The 16,554-nt window shown below is 43.5% G+C and overlaps 1 protein-coding gene across 4 annotated transcripts in view; it reads right to left on the reverse strand.

Annotated features, from left to right (window-relative positions):
- The window catches only part of LOC115156095 (myosin light chain kinase, smooth muscle), a 92,130-nt gene that overhangs the window by 12,687 nt on the left and 62,889 nt on the right, over nucleotides 1-16,554 (reverse strand). For 3 of the 4 annotated variants that reach the window (XM_029703393.1, XM_029703394.1, XM_029703392.1), the window contains 5 exons: nucleotides 16,088-16,156; nucleotides 2,960-3,013; nucleotides 2,529-2,576; nucleotides 1,866-1,993; nucleotides 1,485-1,641 (listed from right to left, as the gene is read on the reverse strand). In XM_029703393.1, the coding sequence (XP_029559253.1) occupies nucleotides 1,485-1,641; nucleotides 1,866-1,993; nucleotides 2,529-2,576; nucleotides 2,960-3,013; nucleotides 16,088-16,156 (456 nt within the window). The remainder of the gene's footprint in view (nucleotides 1-1,484; nucleotides 1,642-1,865; nucleotides 1,994-2,528; nucleotides 2,577-2,959; nucleotides 3,014-16,087; nucleotides 16,157-16,554) is intronic. The other variant, XM_029703396.1, reaches the window with a different exon arrangement.

Below are 16,554 nucleotides of genomic sequence, written 5' to 3' on the forward strand. Positions count from 1 at the left end.
GAACACACAGAGGTCACACAGAGCCACTCAAGAGGTCAACGCTGAGTTCTGAACACTGGTCTGGGTTACATTGATGTGAAACATGCTCTAGGCTTTGTCCCAAATGTAACCCAGTCCCTATATAGTACGCTACCTTTGACCAGATACCTATGGGCCTTGGTCAAAAGTAGTGCACTATATAGAGAATAGGGTTCAATTTGGGACAAAGCCTCGACCCCCACTTTTCGGCCGCTGCACAGGCGCGAGTTGAGTTAGTCGACTCGTGAAGATTTGGACAGATTAGACTCCCAGTCCCAGGATCTGATAAATGTGTTGTGCAAGATGAACCACCTGAGGGGGAGATCAAAGGATAACAGTTCCAGGAAGGACAAACAAACCTTCCATTCACAAAATGTTACTACTCAGTAGTCACCATACACAAAAGCACAGCTGTGTTGGTAATGAAAAAAGGTGTCTGGCTATAGTGGCTACCTCCTACCTTCTGAACCACTAACAAACATTCATCAACAGTTTCAGCATATCCAGTCCATGGCAGGCTGTCCATTAAAGGCACAGTACAGGAGACTATACATGAGAGCAGATGAGCAGTGAGGCAGGGAGGATCCACACAAGAAGTCTGGATCAGTTTTACGTACAGCCAATGTCAGACGATATGCCCTAGACTGTCTGCTAGCTACAGTGCACTTTATTCTCCCTGCTTTGTTGAAGGGGTGGGAGGCATGTTACACAAGCTGTTACAAGCATACCCCCCACTTAATCCCCAGTGTTCCATTGTAAAACACCAAACGAATCCACCTCAAAAGAACACAGCTTGACACCAACAGGCTTGCAATAGGAGAGGAGTCAACGAAACAAATGATATGAAACAATTCAATACTAAAACCTCTATACGCCATACATGCAGTCGAAGGTTGTAAAAGTAACGCGAGGATCATATACATTAACAAGCATCTAAGTAGGGGGCTGCTTTTACCAGTGTGTATCAAGTGCTGCGTCTCTGTACTCTATTAACAGTTCTCTGGGCACATAAACGTTTGCTTTTATGTGGAGCAGCTCAATAACTCGTCTCCCAGGCCGCTGTGTATTTTCCCTGAGTCAGGCTGGATACACTCCACTCTGACAGAAGTGGCAAAGGGCCTCATTAAAGCAACAGCTGAAGAGAAAGCACAGCCTTAAAAGGCCATTGGAGATCCCTGCAGTGGCTTGTTAGTGTTAGGATCTAGATAGCTCGAGCTGGCCCGGCCTGCGTACCTTTCCCTTCCCCAACCACATTCCCCAAAGCTACAGGACTGCCATTTTTTACGAGACACAAACATGATAGGTAGTAGAGCGAGTTAAATCATGCGTTATAGCAAAAAATTATTTTACAGGGAAAGACTCTTAATTGTCTCGTGAATGTCAATGATGGAGCAAAAAAATGGCGCCACTGCCTAGCTCCTAGAGGCCAAATTCAATACGGCCTGATTTGAATAAATGGAACATACCAACAACGGTGAGGTTGAGAGCAGCCTGTCTCACGCCGTAGTTGTTTCGCAACTCGACGGTGTAGCAGCCACAGTGCTCCTGCTGGCTGTCTGCGATGGTCAGTTTACTGTTGGACTCAGTGGTTTCAATGGTTAAATCACCTTTGACCTCTTGGATCTGCAGACAAAACCACCATAAGGTCAGTCATATCACGGAGAAGGAAACATTCGCTAAAACAGTTACATAGAGTTACTATAGTGTTACACACACACACATAAAAATAATTGGACATGGTTGTTCATTTCAGGTGATGGTTGGAGTTGATCATAGACAGGGCAGAGCAATAGAGTCAATATATAATCAATACATAAAGGGGTGGACTGGTACAGACTTGTCCTTACTGGTTTGCGGAACTTGAGCCAGGTGCATTTGATTGGTGGAGCTCCTCCAAACTTACAGAGAATTTCCACCTTCTCTCCTGCCAGGATCTTCATGTCGTCTGGGAACTGAACAATCTGAGGAGGTATAGCTGGATGACGCGCGCACGCACGCGCGCACACACACACACACACACACACACACACACACACACACACACTTCAGCCAGAAACATCTCTATCCATCATCAGAACAAACCTCCAGGTAAACCAGCATTCAGTACTCATCTGGCTCCCCCCCATCCACTGTTTGTCCAATAATCTGGGGGCTGAGATGGGTTGGCAGGGGGAATCTCCGATTGCTATTACAGGCACCCTCAGACCTCTGACAGAGCAGGGAGCAGCTCTCACAGAGCAGCTGAGGCCCTCTAACCTGAATGAGAGAGCTGGGCTGGAGCACAGGCTAGGGGATCATCTATCCTGCTTGTTGACATTTGGGTTGTTCTCTATTAGGCCAGAGAGTATTAGCACAGGGGCCCTATGTATCAAGTGCTCCAGAGTAGAAGAGCTGATTTAGGATCCGTTTTGTCTTTTTGGACAGGGGGAGCTGATCCTACTTCAGCACTCCTACTCTGAGAAGCTTGGTACATAGGTACATTTTTGCATGTATGAGGAAGTCTTTCTTACCCTGTTTGGGAAGAGTCTTTGTATTCGGTTTCTTTATCCTTGCCTCACCTGGAAAAGAGACGATAAATTATTACAAATTGGGAAGGACGCAGTTATGTAAATGCAGTCGATAATAAATCCAATGAGATTTGATACAAATGATTCCCATTTGTGAATCTTCAACGCAATTATTCAAGTAAAATGAGTATATTGATCTGAACCCAGACAGAATCTAAAAATGGTCAGTGTACGATTCGCATAAATGAATGTCATTGCAATTGATTACATCGTGAGCTACAACAGCAGCAAGCATTAGTAAATCAAAGTTAAAGTTCCTGTTCTTTACCCCACATAATCACTGTGTTCCTGCACCAATATAGCTGGAATCCAGTTGTTACCATTGACAAGACTTATTGATCAAAGCATAGATGAAGATCGTACAGCTCATTTACCACAAGTTTGAAACACCAGTCCAGTTTGTTGGCTAGCCTCTGACGGAGCACATACTGTGGGAAATAACACATTTGTACATTCAGAATCCTTGTTTAAAGCATTTGCCTTTATAGTACATTATCTATACAAATGTTTTGGTTTCCTAACCACTTGTGAGTTCTGAAGACTTAGGCTTATAGTCTGCCATAACTAGTGTATTATAAGGCATTATGAACTTCACAGAAAATGTTAGTTCTTCCCAGGACAGTATATGGGAAGGTAGAATAAACTGTCTGATAAGTGAACTTGGGAGAGGGAGCTATTCTCTTGTGGATGTCCTGGAAGAAAGTGCTGCCTTTGTCCTTTGGTATTTGCCTTTTTTGGTCATACAAAAAAATAGTACCAAAGTCTTCAGGAAATAGCTCTTGGCACAATATATATTACATTTGATTGCCGTCAAGAATTAATGTGACAGTAAAAACGAACTAATGGAGATAGTGAGGAGCAACATGGAATATTAACCTTGATGAATTAGAGCCTAAGCTCACAATGTCTTTACTTCCCTCTTCTCTGCATGAGATCCTCCTCTCTGGAAAGAATAACATCCTTTTTACAACAACTATTTTTGCCCAGAGTACTGAAATAAAACATGAAGTAGATAAAAAGTTTAATTGCGCAAGTAACATCTACCATTGCTGTTTCCATTTGCGAATACAGTACAAATCATTTTTTTGCAGCGTCAAATACAGAAAATGACAACCAAACAAAGAGAGCAGGCTTTTAAACACACTAAAATTGTTGTTGTTACACTGAATGGCTGTGTAAGGTCTTAATGCGGGAAATAGCGTACTCTTTTTTAAAGCTTGTGTTCATGAAGTTTCCAAAACAAGTAGAGAACTTAAAGGGGAAATCCACTCTTTTGGTATTTTTTTCTCTAAATGTTTTGCATGTCAGCAGTCAAACCTTCAAGATATTGGACTTTCAAGAAGCAATGTGTCACTGGCCACATCATGACGCAAATGCATTTTGCATCATGATAACGTGATGGGGCCGGAGACACTTTGCATGTTGAAAGTCCAAAATCTTGAAGACTTGAATGCTGACATGCAAAATATGTCATGACTGTATCAACAGCAGAATAATGAAAAAATGAAGAAAAAAAAATCCAAAAAGATACATTTTCCCTTTAAAACAACAAATGCTTAACTGGTCCGGTTGTAAAGTTTTGACATGCATCAGTTTAGTTTTGAATTCTAAATAAACTACTGCACCCAGCCTTTGAGCTGCAGTTAAAAAGGTAGTGTGTGTATTCATGGGTACCAAGGGAAGCCAGGTTTCCCCCAGAAATTGTCTGCGTTTCATAATTTTCCTTCTTTTCGCAAGAGGCTGTATCTCACTAGAGAAAGCATCAGTGTGAGCGAAACAGTACCCGTCTGACTCTGTCTGGTCAGAAAGAGTATGACATTGTTGCCATCCATAGCACTGAACGCAAGGGAAGGCAGTGAGCATTTGGCCTCCCTTGATTGAAAAAGTATAACATAGTTTAGCTCATCGCTGATTGGCTGAGTGAGCTCAACTGAATTGTCCTGGCACACCAAAAAAAAAAAAAAAAGGGTCAAGGAAAGCCAGTTTGGATTTGGCTTCACTCCAATCACATCACATCAAAAGCAAAACGTAATTGTTTCTGTCAAACTTGAATTGTTGCATGTTGTTGCGTTGTGGTCCTACGGTGGCTAGCTGGCTAGCTAAAATTGCCCCTCTCTTAAATTAGCCATGGATGGAGACAAGGATTTGGACTTGTGGTTTTACTTAATTCTCCACACTGGCCAATGATTAACTGCGATTCTGATCCAACCATTAATTCATACATTGTGCCCTTGGCTTGAGAGGATGGAAGTTCAATATGTAGCTAGATGTAGTAGGCTAATGTTAACTAGCTGGCTTGGCACATCGTTGCCCATGAAAGGAATTTAGGCTAGTGAGCAAGCATTTTAGACTTTTTTTCTACTTGCACGAACGCACGCACACACACAGAGAGAGAAATGAGAACCATGGACAGCCACATATTTAGTTTACAATGATTGGACTAAATTGTTTTATGTATATTTTACTTGTCACTGTATTAGACTAAGCATAGGTGATTTGATGATGTTGAAATGGTGCTGGAGTAGCGGAGGCAGCTCCTGTTTCCTTTGCGACTTGCGGTAACTCTGTGGTTCTAAATCAATAGTTGTTTAGTAGTCTGAAAATGTCGGAAACATTAACTTGCTTCACCATATTGTAGGTCATATAACGGTTTGTTACATGCAATATGCTTTGTGGACTTCACCGGACAGAGGTTGCTCTCCGGTTTTGTTATTGTCTCGGCCTTATACATCTCTGTATCACTGTCGCAAGGCATATGAACTAACAGGTTATAGAGCAAACAACGCAATTATCACAACACAGGTTGTACATTTTCCCTGGCTTGGTTTCCACAGTGATTTTACCCACGCACCGCTAGTGGTTAAACGCTGTGTAGCACTTATTTGTCAATGCCAGAAACACATAACAGTAACTTTCGAGCATCCATAGAAAACATTCCCAAATTACAAACTCTTAAATCAATTGTTATAACATAAGGTTGAAGTTGGGTTAGAAGTTCTTTAAGTCAGCTCTATCGTCAGGAAATAAATCCCACAACGCCCCGTGATCAGCATCACACGATGAATGAAAAAAGTGGGATAAATGTTGTGTAAACATGATTCCATTCAAACTTTTTATGATAGTGAAGTACGTTGGATAAAAAAAAGTAATTACTGGCCTGATTGAAACAGAATATTTTTCGATAAATGTTCAAAATTACGGCAAAACAAAATATGCTCAGGGCCTGACCACACCGCTCGTGTCGCATGCGTTGCAAAGTAAATTTAGAAATGTATGTTATTCAATTATTGCACCCACACTGCTCGCGCGCACCAACGAGCGTCTGTGTTGCCAAGGGCTAAAATAGAAATCAGTTCTATTTCTGACACAGATCGCGCTGCAAGTCCTGCCTCTCCCATCTCCTCATTGGTTTATAGAAGAAGGTACTCACGTGCCATCTCCTCATTGGTTATACCCGCGTGGGTGACTGAAAGACGAACAAGGTCAGTGGCGGTAATGCACCTAATTTATGAAAGTTGCCAATCGCAATATAAAGTCAAGAGAAGAAAAAGCCTGGAAGGAAGAGAGATGACTAGAAACGATTTGGTTGACCATTTTATGTGTGGATGAATTGGCGGAGTAGAGGACCTTGTGCATTTCAGGTAAAATAACAACTCAATATTTCTATCCCAGGACAAATTAGCTAGCAACAGCAAGCTAGCTAAATAGGACAAATTAGCAGGCAAGTGCAAGCTAACTAGCTAAATTGCCATAAATGTTTAATGCTTTTCGACCTGTCCCCAAATGAATATAATTGGTTCAGAGTTTGTTTTGATATTTTAACCAGCGTGTCGTGATCGCGTTTGGTGTGGGGGGACAAAATAAATTTGCGCACGATGGCGGATGCGCGCAGCCGGTTTGGGTTCCGTGTAAGGCACTGGATCGCACTGCTAGAGGCGTCACTACAGATCTTGGTTCGATCCCGGGCAGTGTTGCAGCCAGCCGCTACCGGGAGTTCCATACAGCGGTGCACAATTGGCCCAGTGTCGTCTGGGTTAGGGTAGGGTTTGGCCGGCCGGGATGACCTTGTCCCATTGCGCTCTTGCAACTCCTGTGGCGGTTGCCAGTTGTACGGCTTGGCAGAGTCGTGTTTCAGAGGATGTATTGCTCGCGACCTTCGCCTCTCCCGAGTCCGTATGGGAGTTGCAGTGAAGGGACAACACTAACTTCCAAATTAACATCACGAAATTGGGGAGAAAAAGGGGTAATAAAAAAAAGATTAAATAACATACATACATACATACATACATACATACATACATACATACATACATACATACATACATACATACATACATACATACATACATACATACATACATACATACATACAGGGATCTTTGGGTCTTTAAAATAAATGTGAGAAATATCGGTGAAAACACTTATGCTCAAATATTGATATATAATAACCATATTGAAGTAAACTTGGAGTCACGCGATGACGTGTGGTCCTCCCACTATTTGCGGCTACAGATTAAATAAATTGTGAACTTCACAGGGTGGTGAAAGTGCAAGGTGATGAGCTTGATGCGCCAATAAATATTGAGGGTCTTATTCTGGTGACAGTCGATGCATGGCTGCCGTTTGACAAACAAAAATCATCTTGCTCTTTTGTCCAAAATAAACTCATGTAGGTCAAGGTTCCCCAACTGGCAGCCCGTGGGCTGAATTTGGCCCGCGAGTGGTTTTTATTTGGCCCCCCAAATTGATTTTTTTTTTATTATTTTGGAAATAAAAACACCAGGAATTGTATTTAATTTGGGGAATCTGTCCCAAGGTACTCCCACGCATAATTTACTTATTTAAAATATTATATCTGTTTGGGATTCTTGCGGTCAATTTGCAGTCTACAAATGATTTATATAACGCAACAAGCTATTTTTGTGCACTATATCACGCAGCCTTTTATCTGCAATTTCATGGAAATGTCTGGTGGGGAAAAGTATGCAGATTTTGGTATATTCGTCTCAATTTGTCGCCAATTGGACAGAAATTTAGCTAATGAGGAATTGTGCGCTTACTCGTCAATCTGCGGGGCACATTTCATCCTCGAGAATTTCCATGGCAATCAACAATGGAAAGATTGAGCAGTAATTTCTTGCTGAAGCAAAGTGGATGCTGTCCCTACAATCAATGTAGCGTCTAAGGAACAAAATCCACCCCTCCAAAAAAAAGCATGGCTCTGGGGCTTCTCCGAAATGCCAGAGTCACATTTCAGATTAGCCCGCACTCGGCAGGCTGTATATAAAAATGTATAGAATTACCGCAATGCGCAGCCCAACAAACACCTTGACCTTGCTCTATACTGTAACTACTCTTTCCCATAGGCATGTACTATCTATCTATAGTCCAGCAGCACCAGCAGAGACCGAGGAGCATTATCATGGGCTTCCGTGAGCATGGAAGTCAACCGGGTAAGTGAAAGTCAAAAGAGCTAGCTTTCTATCTCTATGCTAACATTAGCTAGCATTTAGCTCACGTTTTCCACCTAAATAAAATTGATCAAACTAAGCAAATGTAAACACGTCTGCCAGCTGTTGGTAGCCAACTGCTGATGCTGTCCTACTATAGATCAGGGGTATTGAACTCTGACCCTACGAGGTCCAGATCATTCTGGTTCGCTGTTCTACCTGAATCCATTGCAGCCACCTGGTGTCCCAGGTCTAAAATCAGTCACTGATTAGAGGGAAACAATGAAAAAACAGTGGACCTGGCTTCAAAGTCCACAGTTGAGTTTGTGGTTTTACTTAATTCTCTTATTTTATAGAATTTATTTTGTATTTCACACAAAGAATAGAATTTGATTTATGAACATTTGTCCTCGTCTTATTTTTAAAGGTATTGACTGTACAGAGTTCGGAGCCTATATCTTGTTTTTTGTTAATTAGATCCGATTTGGTTTAATTTGTGTTTCTGTGGGGGATTTAAAGATGGGAATCAGAAGTCCAGGGCGAAGGTTCACCTTCCAACAGGACAACAATCCTAAGCACACAGCCAAGACAACGCAGGAGTGGCTTCGGTCCAAGACTCTGAATGTTCTTGAGTGGCCCAACCAGGGCCGAGACTTGAACCCAATCAAACATCTTCGGAGAGACCTAAAAAAAAAAATAGCTGTGCAGCGATGATCCTCATCCAACCTGACAGAGCTTGAGCGGATCTGCAGAGAAGAGGTGTGTCAAGCTTGTAGCGTCATACCCAAGAAGACTCGAGGCTGTAATCGTTGCTTCAACAAAGTACTGAGTAAAAGGTCTGAATACTTATGTATATGATATTTCAGTTGTTTCTTTTGCCCAAAAAATAAACCTGTTTTTGCTTTGTCATTATAGGGTATTGTATGTAGATTGATTTTAGAATACGGCTGTAATGTAACAAAATGTGGATAGTGAAGGGGTCTGAATACTTTCTGAATGCACTGTAATACACTACATTTGCTTAATTTCATCTGCTGCTTGTTTCCTAATATTCACTCATGCATTTCCACATGTAATTTATGAAATTAGATTTTATTCTATGAAGATTGACAATTACAATGTTGTAAATATTGTAGAAAAATCTTCAGTCAGTTTTCATACTAAAAGGTTATGTGCCACAGCTTACCATGTACAGTAGGCTACAGGCAATATGTGAGTCATAGGAATTACAAATCTTTCATTCTTGGCTTTCTGGCAGTCTGTGGTTTTTGTATGCAGGGAGCATAAATTGTACAACTGTAAACTAACTAAGAATTTAAGTTTGAACCCATGTATATTAGTTAATATACAGCACCAACTACATAAATATCCATTATCTGCTACCTGGATTTTTTGTATTATTATTATTTTTTTCATTTTACCTTTATTTAACTAGGCAAGTCAGTTAAGAACAAATTCTTATTTTCAATGACGGCCTAGGAACAGTGGGTTAACTGCCTTGTTCAGGGGCAGAACAACAGATTTTTACGTTGTCAGCTCGGGGATTTGATCTTGCAACCTTTCCGTTATAACCATATAAGCTAGCTAGTTCAGCCACCCATCTACAGTTCAACCAAACTGCTTTTTCATGTATCCTTGAAAAACAGCCAGCCATGTGACGAGACAGTGGACATTCACACGTAACAAATCAAAGCGCAAGATAAATGGAACAGATGTTTCAGGAAAGAATCGACTTTGATAGCAAAAGGATCACACCAGCGCCATAAAAATGATACACTGCTCAATGTACACATCACGGACAAACTGAAAATGGTCCACCCACACAGACAGTGTGGTGTAGAAGGCGCAACAGCGCCTCTTCAACCTCAGGAAGCTGAAGAATTTTGTCTTGTCACCTAAAACCCTCAATTTTACAGATGCAATTGAGAGCATCCTGTTGGGCTCTATCACCGCCTGGTACGGCAACTGCACCGCCCACAACCGCAAGGCTCTCCAGAGGGGGATGTGGCCTGCACAACGCATCACCGGGGGCAAACTACCTGCCCTCCAGGACACCCACAACATCCGATGTCACATTAAGGCCAAAAAGATCAAGGACAATAACAACCCGAGCCACTACCTGTTCACCACGCTTCCATCCAGAAGGCGAGGTCAGTACAGGTGCATCAAAGCTGGAACAGAGATTGAAAAACAGCTTCTATCTCAAGGCCATCAGATTGTTAAACAGCCAGGACTAGCACGACTGCTCATCCATATATTTTATACTTATATATTCTCATCCCATTCCTTTACTAGATTGTGTGTATTAGGTTTTGTTATGGAATTGTTAGATACTGCTGCACTGTCAGATCTAGAAGCATAAGCATTTCGCTACACTCGCAGTAACATTTGCTAACCATGTGTATGTGACCAATAAAATTTGATTTGACAAGCATATAAAATCAAGCACACAGCCATGCAATCTCCATAGACAAACATTAGCAGTAGAATGGCCTTACTGAGGAGCTCAGTGACTTTCAATATGGCATCATCATAGGATGCCATCTTTCCAACAAGTCAGTTGTTAACATTTCTGCCCTGCTAGAGCTTCCCCGGTCAACTGTAAGTACTGTTATTGTGAAGTGGAAACGTTTAGGAGCAACAACGGCTCAGCCGCGAAGTGGTAGGCCACACAAGCTCACAGAACGTGACCGCTGAGTGCTGAAGCCCATAGTGTGTAAAAATAAAATAAAAAATCGAACCTGTCCTCAGTTGCAACACTCACTACCGAGTTCCAAACTGCCTCTGGAAGCAACTTCAGCACCAGAACTGTTCATCGGGAGCTTCATGAAATGGGTTTCCATGGCAGAGCAGCCACACACAAGCCTAAGATCACCATGCGTAATGCCAAGCGTCAGGTGGAGTGGTGTAACGCTTGCCACCATTGGACTCTGGAGCAGTGGAAAGGCGTTCTCTGGAGTGATGAATCACGCTTCCCCATCTGGCAGTCCAACAAACGAATCTGGGTTTGGCGGATGCCAGGAGAACGCTACATGCCCCAATGCATAGTACCAACTGTAAAGTTTGGTGGAGGAGGAATAATTGTCTGGAGCTGTTTTTCCATGGTTCGGGCTAGGCCTTTTAGTTCCAATGAAGGGACTAGTTAATGCTACAGCATACAATGACATTCTAGACAACTCTGTGCTTCCAACTTTGTGGCAACAGTTTGGGGAAGGCCCTTTCCTGTTTCAGCATGACAATACCCCTGCGCACAAAGATCCATGGTTTGTCAAGATTGGTTTGGAAGAACTTGACTGGCCTGCACAGGGTACTGAACCTCAACCCCATCGAACACCTTTGGGATGAATTGGAATGCCGACTGCAAGCCAGGCCTAATCACCCACCATCAGTGCCCGACCTCACAATTGCTGTGTGATTGAATGGAATGGTCCCCGAAGCAATGTTCCAACATCTAGTGCAGGGGTGCACAACTCCAGTCCTCTGGGGCCTGATTTGTGTCAACATTTTCTCCATCCCTAGCAAACACAACTAATTAATCAAATTGCATTCTAAACTGAAGATCATGATTAGGTGATTATTGGAGTCAGGTGTGTTAGCTGGGGCTGATGCAAAACTGACACCAATCAGGCCCTCGAGGACTGGAATTGCATACCCCTCACTAATGAAAAGCCTTCCCAGAAGAGTGGAGGCTGTTATGGCAGCAAATGGGGGACCAACTCCATATTAATGCCCATGATTTTGGAATGAGATGTTCAACAAGCAGGTGTCCACATACACTACATGACCAAAAGTAACTCAAGAAATCTCATACATTTTTTGGGGTCAAGGTGATCTTAGTCTCACAAATTTACACCCAACTAAGATGTTTGGTGCAGTTTTGCTCAAGTGAAAAAATGTGCATGAAAACAATTAGTCTCTCGTTGAATGACTTACTGTTGAATAATCCCTACTGTTGACCAATCACCGAAGGGGCATAGACTTTGGCTGCCCACGTTAAATTTGTGCATGAGCAGCCCAAAAAAAAAAAACCTTGGCGAAGACCAAAACATCATAAAATGTAGTCATGAACAGTTCCGAACTGTTTCGGATGGAAAACATGTGGACGCATTCAGCTGAGAAGTCCACGATACAATCCATTGAGATGTGATGTACATATCGTGAAGTGGAGAATTCTCAGCTACTTGCTACTTAACTGTTCTTATGCCAGCACCCAGGATATCAAGCCTTGAAGGTTCATGGTCCATATGTGAGCTGCAGAGCAGTTGCGCCATGTTACCCAGCCGGAGATGTGTTGAAGCTGTCAAAACAAGTCCGGCCTTAACCCTTCCACAGAGGGATGTGCAGCCCTGATCTGGTTCCTTCTCACAGGCTTGGAGTCAGTTCTCTCTATTTTCATTGTGTTTAGACAATATGGAGACATTGCATTGCACAGGCCTGTATCACAATCAGTTTTTTATTTCCCCCCCCCACATGGAATCTAGAGAAACAGCCTCTCCAAAACCATTGAATTACCTGATGAGCACACTCTCCGTCATAACAGAGGGAGAACATTACATCTCACTTGTCCAGCATTGTTACGGGCTGTCAAAAGGAGTAGAGGCACAGATGAAAGCAGTTTGATATGAGGTAAAGGAGCGGTTGAGTGTCCCGATGGGACAGTGCATTCTGAGCTCTCCAGGACCCTGCAGTGCTGGACTGTGCCCCAGAGCGCAAGTTAAATAAATGTGCAGGGGTTAGAGTTTTCCAGCGGGGATGAAAAAGCTGCTTGTTTTCATAGCACTACGCCACTGACGCATTTCCCATGGCTCACCACGCTCTGTGACTGTAATTAGATAACACACAAGCACGAGCAACAGGGACTGCTTTAGGAAAACCATAACATGGCTAATGCCATCAATAGCCCACTCTATAAAGCACTTGGAAGTAATACGTCCATGCATCTGGATGAGAATCTGAATCAAAACATTTACATTTTTGTCATGTAGCAGACACTTATCCAGAGCGACTCACAGTTAGTGCATTCATCTTAAGATCGCTAGGTAGGACAACCACATATCACAGGCATAGAAAGTACATTGTTCCTCAACGTAGCTATCAGTAGAGTCGGAGCTAGAAGGAGGGGTGGGGTCAAGTGCAAGTGCTAGTTAAGTGTTGAGAATTATTTAAGATACTGTTTGGGTTTCAGACATTTTCGGGAATGATGGGCAGGGACTCTGCTATCCTAGCTTCAGGTGAAGCTGGTTCCACCATTGGGGTGCCAGGACAGAGAAGAGCTTGGTCTGGGCTGAGCGGGAGCTGCCCTCCCGTAGGGGGGGGGGGGCATGAGACCTGAGGTGGCAGAACAGAGTGGTCGGGTTGGGGTGTAGGGTTTGAGCATCGCCTGAAGGTAGGAAGGGGCAGATCCACTTGCTGTTCCGTAGGTAAGCACCATGATCTTGTAGTGGATGCAAGATTTGACTGGAAGCCAGTGGAGGGTGCGGAGGAGCAGGGTGACCTGAGAGAACTTGGGAAGGTTGAAAACTAGACGGGCTGCTGCATTCTGGATAAGTTTCAAGAGTTTAATGGCACAAGTGGAGAGCCCAGCCAACAGCCAGTTGCAATAGTCCAGACAGGAAAGGACAAGTTCCTGGATTAGGACATGTGCCGCTTCCTGTGTGAAGTAGGGTCGTACTCTACAGATGTTGTAGAGCATGAACCTGCAAGAGCGGGTCACTGCTTTGATGTTCGCAGAGAACGACAGGATGTTGTCCTGGGTCACTCTGGGAAGGCGACTCTGAGCAGGCAGGCCTTCCCCAGGAGGAATAGCAGTTCCTTCGAGGTTGAGCTTGAGGTGGTGGGCCGACATCCAAGTTGAGATATCTGCCAGGCACGCAGAGATGCGTGTTGCCACCTGGGTGTCAGAAGGGGTGAAAGAGAAAAGTATTTGAGCATCATCCGAGAGACAATGTGAGGATATGGTGGAGCAGAGTGACTTGGTGTATAGGGAGAAGAGGAGAGGGCCTAGAACCGAGCCCCGGGGGACACCAGTAGTGAGAGTACGCGGTGCAGACACTGATCAACTCCACGTCACCTGGTAGGAGCGGCCTGCCAGGTCGGATGCAATCCAAGAGTGTAAATAGCCTGAGACGCCCAGCCCCGAGAGGGTGGAGAGGAGGATCTGATGCTTCATGGCGTCGAAGGCAGCAGATAGATCTAGGAGGATGAGAACAGAGGCGAGAGAGTCAGCTTTGGCAGTGTGGAAAACCTCTGACACAGAGAAGAGCAGTCTCGGTTGGATGACCAGTCTTCAAGCCTGACTGGTTAGGGTCAAGAAGATCTTTGAGAGAGATGAGAAAGTTGATCAAAGATAGCACGCTCAAGTGTTTTGGAAAGAAAAGAGAGGAGGGATACAGGTCTGTAGTTTTTGACGCCAGATGAGTCAAGGTTTCTTGAGGAGGGGCGCAACTCGAGCCATTTTGAAGTCAGAGGGGATGCAGCCAGTGGTCAGGGATAAGTTGATGAGGGAAGTGAGGAGGTCTCCAGAAGGGAGGAGATGGGGTCGAGCAGGCAGGTTGTCAGGCAGTTTTCTTTAGGAGGGGAGCAAAACAAGCCCCTTGATCCTGGTTGATGTGTCAACAACTACCTGGAAATGATGAGCAGTCAGCGGTTCACACACCAAGTAAGCCACTGGGAAAACAGGCAGCACTTAAAGTAGATGGCCCTAGCTAGCAAAAAGACAGTACTAGACAACAACAAATAAAGACAAAAGAATTCTACTTATCACTCCTGCGGATATCAGGAGTCCTCTAGCTACAGAATGAAGCTATAAAACTAACGTTACATTTGGCTACAATAAGCTTTCTAGTACCATGTAAAATAACAAAATATGTAAGAACTACAGTATAAGCACTGACACCAACTATCACAATCAGGGTTATAGCTTCACATGACATCCAATACACTATCGGAACATTGTAGTGAATTAATCATTCTAAAAACAGAATTATACCCCAACGCCAGACTTGAAAACATTTTACTTGTTTCAAATCTACCTTACTTGGGAATTCAACATCAAAAGAGATTATCCTTAATAAATCTGGGGCTCTTGTGTCAGGTCTCGGCCTCCTGCTTTTATTTAACTGCTCCAAACTATCCTACAGCTCTGTTTTGTAGCTTGTTTGGGTCAGGCCACATTCCAGCAGGACAAAAGCGTATCCCAAAGCTGGCAGATTTTCTGCAGGACCTCCAAGTATTGGAAAAAAAGGCCGGAGCATGTGCGTCTGGCTGAATCAAGAGATGGCTGAGGAACAGGCAGACGCGAGCCTTACATGGAAGTTCAGGAGAGGAGGCTGAGTAAGCGGGGCAGCCATGCAAAGGGTCTCTCGCTCTCTCTTCCTCCCTCTCCTCTCTTTCCCCCTTGCCTTTTCCTCTCCCTCCCTCCTTGGGCTTGTTTTAAGTGCCAGCGAGTGTCCCGGGCTTAAAGACAAACAGCAGTCAATTAGCTCTGTCAAACATCACAGAGGAGAGGGGTGTCGTAGTGGCCTCTGACCCCTGGAAGGAACCATCCAGGCTGGAGGGCTAAACGGACATGCTTCATGCTCAGCCCTAAGCGTGCCTGATCCAAAGCCTTTTATGTGAAGGAAGATTTGCGTGCCTGATTCAGGAGGATTCAGCTGGGTTCTTTACAGGCCAATACCTTACATCATTAAATCATATGGAAAAGAATGTGCAGGGGTATAGCACAGAACTCTGTCGAACTACCTATGCATTCCTCCAGCTTGGAAAGATTAAGAGTACTATTAAGATAAGCACATCTTCTTAGTCATCTTTTCTAGTCGTGTAAATCGAACTTACTTCAGATAAAACATTTCCTGATCGCTATTGACATGTTATTTCTGTCCTTTGTTCTCTACATACTGCAAGCCGATTACAGGGTAAGAACAATCTATATATTTTTTTGTTCACATGCTATAAAAAGTGCCCGAGCTCGAGGAGGCAGACAGGCTGCAGCAGTGGGAAAGGCAGATCCCATGCCGCTCCTTTTTGGGAAATAAGCATATTTTGGAAACTCACTCTCGGAGGTAGGGATGGATGGCTTCTTGCTCTTCTTGTCAGCTGCTGTTGAGTTTGTGTCTGTAGGATCTACGGGAGAGGAAAACGAAACATGTTTCAGGTCACTTATTCCCACACATTATTATTTCCATTTCTTTAACGCTAAAAATAATCCCTACGAATTGTATCAGTAACAAAAAACTAACCATGGACTCATACAGTACTTTACAGAAATCAAATCAAAGTTTATTGGTCGCTTGTTTTCCTAGCACCAACAGTGCAGTAATACAAAATAATACACATAATCCAAAAAGAAATTAAGAAATTTAACGAGCAATGTCAGAGCCCGGAATATAATGGTGTGTATAGACCGTATGGACCGTGAACCATACATGAAATTAACCAGTCATGTTAAAAATGTAATGATTCCCAATGGACCATTTAAAGTGAACTGGATCATTGAGATATGCCCCTGTACCCATCTTTGT

The sequence above is a fragment of the Salmo trutta genome, chromosome 20 (assembly GCF_901001165.1).
Source record: "Salmo trutta chromosome 20, fSalTru1.1, whole genome shotgun sequence".
Lineage (NCBI taxonomy): Eukaryota > Metazoa > Chordata > Actinopteri > Salmoniformes > Salmonidae > Salmo > Salmo trutta.